Source organism: Mastomys coucha, unplaced genomic scaffold, assembly GCF_008632895.1.
Source record: "Mastomys coucha isolate ucsf_1 unplaced genomic scaffold, UCSF_Mcou_1 pScaffold22, whole genome shotgun sequence".
Taxonomy (NCBI): Eukaryota; Metazoa; Chordata; class Mammalia; order Rodentia; family Muridae; genus Mastomys; species Mastomys coucha.
The window spans coordinates 58046534-58053388 of record NW_022196905.1 but is presented as its reverse complement, the minus strand read 5'-3'; the positions used below and the strand labels follow the sequence as shown (position 1 = coordinate 58053388).

At 42.0% G+C, this 6855-nt stretch overlaps 1 protein-coding gene across 1 annotated transcript in view; it reads left to right on the top strand.

Annotated features, from left to right (window-relative positions):
* The first annotated feature begins 781 nt into the window (after nt 1-781).
* The window catches only part of Tlr6 (toll like receptor 6), a 7930-nt gene continuing 1856 nt past the window's right edge, over nt 782-6855 (top strand). The window contains exons 1-2 of the mRNA XM_031391076.1: nt 782-868; nt 5308-6847. Coding sequence (XP_031246936.1) covers nt 5339-6847 — 1509 coding nt within the window. The 5' untranslated portion in view covers nt 782-868; nt 5308-5338. The remainder of the gene's footprint in view (nt 869-5307; nt 6848-6855) is intronic.

The window sequence follows — 6855 nt, the reverse complement described above, 5'->3', positions numbered from 1 at the left end:
TTTAAAGAAGAAAGGATGGCAGCCAGAGAGATCAACTAGGAGATGATCATCTAGTTAAACGAGTTCGAAACCAGGGTACAGGGACACCTGCTCCAAGTGTCTGCCCTTCATTCTCTTGGCCTTTCAGCCTTGACTAAAAGTATTTCTCAAATTCTAAACAGTCTTTAGAAAGCCAAATTCTAAGCTGTTCTAGAAGAATCCCAGCATTGCCTGCTCTTCTGGAATTACGAATTGAAGCACCCAATAGTATCGAATGTTGATAAACTGTGGAGGCTGGCTAAATGTGTATTAAAACCAAAACTTCTCTAAAACAAAAACAAAAACAAACAAACAAACAAAAAAACAACCTTTCCAAAAAGCAAACCAAGAGCTTAAGCTTATTTCGTTTTTAAAGTATCTCTGTCAGTACCAAGTTGCTGAAACCCTGCTTGAATGACAGTGATTTTTTTAGGGGAAATATGAAGGATTGTCACAACACAGAACTGAATCTCCTAACTTTCTATCTTGGTGGCAATTTAAAATTCAGCCTGAAATTCAAAAAACAAACAAAACTAAACAAACAAAAAATAAAAACGAAAAAACAGACAAAACTACCTTAAATATTTCTAGTAACACCAAAATGTCCATAATCTGCTTGTTTATATGAATCTAAAGATTTACACACTGCAGCAAGGATTTATAGACTGCAGCTCAGAGCCGCTCAGCTTTGGAAAGGTTTTATACATGGGGTAATTCCACCGAGGGCCAAGAGGTGGCGCCAAACCACTCCTAAGTACCAGAGTTCCCAGACTAAGGTCTAGGGTTGGTCAAACACTTTTTTTTTTTTTCCAGAGTAATTTTTCAGAGAAATTCGGAGAAGGAAGTCTTGGTAAGTAAGAAGGCTTTTCTGGATTTTTCAAACTAATGTGTTGACGTTTTAGAAGAGAAAGAAAATGGTAACGTCAGTTCAGGGACTAGGTAACCTTTCTTTAAATTTTTACAAAACGATTTTGTGGTGGTGTTTTAAAGTGTGGCTGTCGTTTGGACTACCTAAGGACAAATAGTGTGGCATTAGAGTAGACAGACAACAGCTGGCATTTCAGCGGTAGCCAAGGAAGTGAGTCGACTCCTGTGACTTTTCCTGCCCACCTGGATTGGCCTGTTTTCTCCTTTCACGAAGTTTGTAGTCTTTTGTGGTCCTGACAGCACACTGTCTGAGCCGGGTGTACGGAAACTGTGTTCTATTTCCTTGTCACGTGGTACTATAATCTTTTATTGGTCTGTGTCTCTCACTAATTCATGAGCATTTTTGGAGGAAGGATTTACTTCAGTCACTCCTATGTGAATTCATTTTCGCTGCGCTAGTTTCTGCCCTTGCCCTTCGTCCAAAGAGGAGTCTGCATAAACTTTTGGTGGGAGTGACTGAGACCAGATTCCCAAACTCTTTGTAACTTTGAATCCAGCCGGGAGCTGGCACTTGGCCTTCTTCCACCCAAAGTTTGACAGAGCCAGGTTTCTCTGGCGTTTGTGTTGACTTGATTACAACACCCTTCCCGTGCTCGCCCTGTACTGACTGCTACTTCCTACCCCTCCCTTTCTCGTAGCTTTAATTTTTAACAACGCTCCCTCCACCTGCCACCATGTTTGGTTTTGTGGTTGACTGTTCTTTGTTCTTTCGCTTTCTGTTTGAAGTATTAAGCAAATTCTTACTCTTGTCTCCTCATACTTCCTTTAAAAAGCATAAGCTCTTGAATTTTCCAGTGTTACCTCCCCTTTGTCCCACCCCCTCGACCGACGAGTACACTAAAAGTTCAAGGCTGTTTCCCAGAATGTGTACCTAAGAACTACTTGAGGTTTTGAGCATCCTCTGGGACTCGTATGTGCTTGTGGGGACCTGGTAGCTGAATGACAGGCCCCTGAACACAAGACACACAAACCGTCCAGGGAGGGATTTGTAGGACCTCATCCGTCAATGTCAGTTCTCTGCCATCTTGAAGAGGTTGGCCCTCTTTATGTGTGTATTTATATCGTAAATAATATAAGCACACTTATTTACATATAAGACTTTTGGGGGGTATATTTTAAGAGAGCTTTAATTTATTAGTTCTTTGAGATTTTCAAACACTGTTTTGATTGCCTTCGTCCCTTCCTAACTCTTGCTCACCCACCCACCTGAGTGTCCTCACACACACCCGCGCCCCTCCCTCCCCTGCACCCTGAACAACCCCCCTCCAATTCCATCAAATCCAACTTGTGCTATCCTGGGTTTGCTACCTTCTACTGGAGTGAGTTAGACTTACCAAGGACTCCACCCTAAAAGAAAACTGACTCCTCTCTCAGCAACCATCAATTGCCTCAGCTCCAGGTGGGACTTTATGCCCGCCTCCACTCTCCAATCTGAAATTCTGTTAAAGGCAACTTTTTCCCATTTATTTACTCATTCATTCATTCACATTACATCCCAATATCAACCCCCTCTCCTACCAGTCCCCTGATGCAGCTCCTCCTCCTCTGAGACAGGACCCCCCCACCCCATATCACTTCACCCTGGCACATTGAGTAAAGACAACTTTTTACAAGATTGTAAGATACTAGTCTGAGACCACAGAAAATGTTAAAAGTTTGGAAATTTTAGAAGCACTTGAAACTATATGAATGAAAATTAAATTAAGCTCTGATCCCGACATAACTGCCACTCGCCTTTGACATATTTTCTTCACATTCTTCCCCCACCCCGGCCCACCACAGCTTTTATGTATGTTCTAGTCTATATTCTTACAAATGAGAGTCTTGGTACATGTGCATTTCAGTAACCTTCTTTCTATTCACTTAATGCTATATTGCAGGATTTTTATTTTAATGCAGTGACCGAGGCTCTGTGTTGTGCCACATTGTGAGTGAGCCATCATTTTCTACCCTAGCCATTCTGATCTTTCCAGTTTTCATCATGGCCTGAGCTTCCCCATGACCTTGCTGTCCTGTGGACCTCTATTGATCTCTTCAGTGAATGTTCAGCAGTGGGCTTGCTTAAGCAAAGAGCAGTGCATTTTAAAGGAATTTACATAAATTACCAAATTACCCAGTAGAACTATGCTAATTTTTCTTTCCTACTTTCATAGTAGTAACAGACTCGTTTGCTTAGTTTCCACACTTAACTTTATAATTTCCTAACATCTAGAATTCATTGATACTTCCTCTTGATCAAGCAAGAACCCCCAACATGCTTCAGTTACATTCTTTTTTTTTTCCCCAACATCTAATAATTCCCTCAAAATCCTTGGCAAATTTAAATCCCACTTTCTTCTAAAAATATTTGTCATCAATATTTACTGTGGCTCAGGAGTAAACATTACTACATTTTTTTGCTAATTATTTGTTCTATGTACATATTGTTATATGTACGAGCATTTTGTCAGCCATACTGGTGCTAGGAGTGACACATAAGAACAGCATGTGTGTTCATGACCACTGAACTATCTCTCCAGCCTCTGCATTTCTTCTTTTTAATGTTTCTTTTTTGGCAGTACTAGGCTTGAACACAGAACCTCAAGCATGCTAGACAAGTCCTCTATCACTCACTCTGGAAGCTCCTTTCCAGGCATTCAGTTTCTTTCTCTAAACATTGGACCCATTTGCCCAGATCTGGTCTCCACATCTTCAAGCATTTCTTTTGTGGTTTCTGTCTCTTTGGCCTCCTGTGGTGGGCCTTGGGAAAAATTCCCTCTCTTGGTCTTCTTTCTCACCCAAAGGGGCTATTTTGTAATTCAGCTCATCCAAAGAGTTCTCCATTTGTCACTGAAGTTTTCAGGAGTCTGCTCCATTCTGTTTTAGACTCTCACCTTGTTCTGAGGACAGTCTGTTTCCAGGGTGAGTTTGAGTCCTTGCTACCTTGAAGTTGGTTCTTTGCAGGGTTGTGAGTTACACAAGTGTTGGGGGTCCCAGTGAAAGTATTTACTAACCTGATTAATGAAAAAGATGGCTCAACACAGTCTGTTCTGTTGCTGCGGTGACAGATCATGGACAACTCTGTGCCTCAACATGAGGAACATTTATTGTTTTACAGTTCCATGGAGGAGTCTGACACATCTTGTAGGTCTTTGATCGAGGCATCAATAAGGCTTAATTCTTCCTATGTGCTGTGGAGGATCAAGTCATTCATCCATTTCTAGAAGCTGCCTGGATTTGTGGCCTTTCCCATGGTTTAAATATTGATCTATAGGATTCACACGCTAGAAATTTAACCACCAACGTCCTATGTGAATGACTTTTGGAGGCAGGACCTTTGACCGTACCATCATGAGTGGATCAACCTATTTATGGACTAATAAATTAATGAGACATAAAGGGAGTGGCTTGTTACAAGAGCCCCTCCTCCTTTCTTTAGCTCTCTCATCATGTCATGCTCTGTATGACATTAGGGTTTTGCAAAGAGTCCCCACCAACAAGGAGTTTCTCACCAGATACATCCCCTCAACTCTTGACTTCTTGGCTTCTAGAACTGTAAGAGTTACTGTTTACTAGTTTTTTTTTTTGCAATCCCTGGTATTATGTTACAACAAGAGAACAGATGAAGGCAGAATCCTTCCTGCAACGAAGGAACCTGCCAAGATCCGAATGCTTCTGTTTCCCTGAAATGTGTATACTGACACCAAACTGTCCGTGTGATAGGATTAGGGAACTGGTGAGAGCGGAGAGGATTAAGTTGTTGGTGGAGACTTGATTGACTTCAAGGGCTGGTTCACAGTCTCTTGCTGGCTTCTGTCCCCCATGTGGCTCAGATATTTTTCAGATCAGATCAGAGCCTGAATGGTATAGACTCTCGACTGTGTATCTGTCTTTATATCCCTGACCCTCTTTGTCTCTTCCGTCCTTCCTCCACCCCCTCTCCATTTCTCTTCTTGTCGCTCTCCCTATGTGTGCTTATCCTCTCTCCTGTTCTCTTACTTCCCTGAGTCTGTTGTTCACCCTTTGCTACCTCTGGCTCAGGTGGCTGCAGCTCATATATTTCTCTTTAAATTTCAGTTTTTAACAAACACCACTCTGGAGGCTGCTCCAGCCCTGAGAAAGCATTGCGTGGGAAACAAACTCTAACCTCCTAGAGAATTCTTTAGGAAGCCCCAAGACTAATCAAAACACATAATCATGATACTTGGATTAAAAGTTCATATTGTTCCCTGTGGCTGCAGGCTGGGACAATATCACATTAAAAAAAAATGGGGATGGTGATGAGTAAGGGATGGAAAAAGAAAGCTCTGGGGATTCTGGGAAACGGAAGCTTAAAACTCACCACTTAATCTTTACTCACCTTAAAGTTTATCTTATTTCCAGAGCTAGAACCCAAGTAAAAATGCTGTGAAGAATGGTAATGTCCCTCTGGGATAGCATCTGCAACATGACCCAAGACAGAGAACCCATCGTGAGGAGTTTCCACTTTGTTTGCACTCTGGCCTTAGTAGTCGGAAGCATGACCCAGTTCTCCGATGAACGTGAGTCTATAGTAGACTATTCAAATAGTAACCTTATTCATGTCCCCAAAGACCTGCCACCAAGAGCAAAAGCCTTGAGTCTGTCTCAGAACTCTATATCTGAGCTGCGGATGTCTGATATCAGCTTTCTGTCAGAGTTGAGAGTTCTGACACTTTCCCACAACAGGATACGGACACTTGATTTTGGCGTCTTCTTATTCAATCAGGATTTAGAATACCTGGATGTCTCGCACAATTGGTTGCAAAACATCTCTTGTTGCCCTGTGGCAAACTTGAAGCATCTAGACCTCTCATTCAATGACTTTGATGTGCTTCCCATGTGTAAGGAATTTGGCAACTTGACGCAACTGAGTTTCTTGGGATTAAGTGCTGCAAAGTTCCAACAACTGGATCTGCTCCCAATTGCTCACTTGCACCTAAGCTACATTCTTCTGGACTTAGTGCGTTATCACATAAAAGATGGTGAAACAGAAAGCCTTCAGGTTCCGAATACCAATGTTCTCCACTTGGTCTTTCATCCAAATAGCATGTTCTCGGTGCAAGTGAACATATCTGTTAAAGTCTTAGGATGTTTACAACTGAGTAATATTAAATTGAATGATGAAAACTGTCAAAGGTTGATAGCATTTCTATCCGAACTCACCAGAGGTCCAGCCTTCTTGAATCTGACCCTTCAGCACATAGAAACAACCTGGAAGTGTGTGGTTAAACTTTTCCAATTCCTTTGGCCACGACCGGTGGAGTACCTCAATATTTACAACTTAACGATAACTGAGAAGATCGACATGGAAAACTTTGTTTACTTGGAGACAGCACTGAAGTCACTGAAGATAGAGCATGTCACGAACCAAGTGTTCATCTTTTCAAAGGACGCGTTATACTCTGTGTTTGCCGAGATGAACATCAGGATGCTCACCATCTCAGACACCCCTTTCATCCACATGATGTGCCCTCCGTTCCCAAGCACATTTATGTTTCTGAACTTTACCCAGAATGTTCTCACTGATAGTGTTTTTCAAGGCTGTTCCACCTTAAAGAGATTGGAGACACTTATCTTACAAAGGAATGGTTTGAAGAACCTTTTAAAGGTAGCTCTCATGACTAAGAATATGTCCTCTCTGGAAACTCTGGATGTTAGTTTGAATTCTTTGAACTCTCGGGCATATGACAGAACATGCCCTTGGGCTGAGAGCATATCAGTGTTGAATTTGTCTTCGAATATACTTACAGACTCTGTCTTCAGATGCTTACCTCCCAAGGTCGAGGTCCTTGACCTTCACAACAACAGGATAATGAGCATCCCTAAAGATGTCACCCGCTTGCAAGCTTTACAGGAACTCAATGTAGCATCCAATTCTTTGACTGACCTTCCTGGATGCGGGGCCTTCAG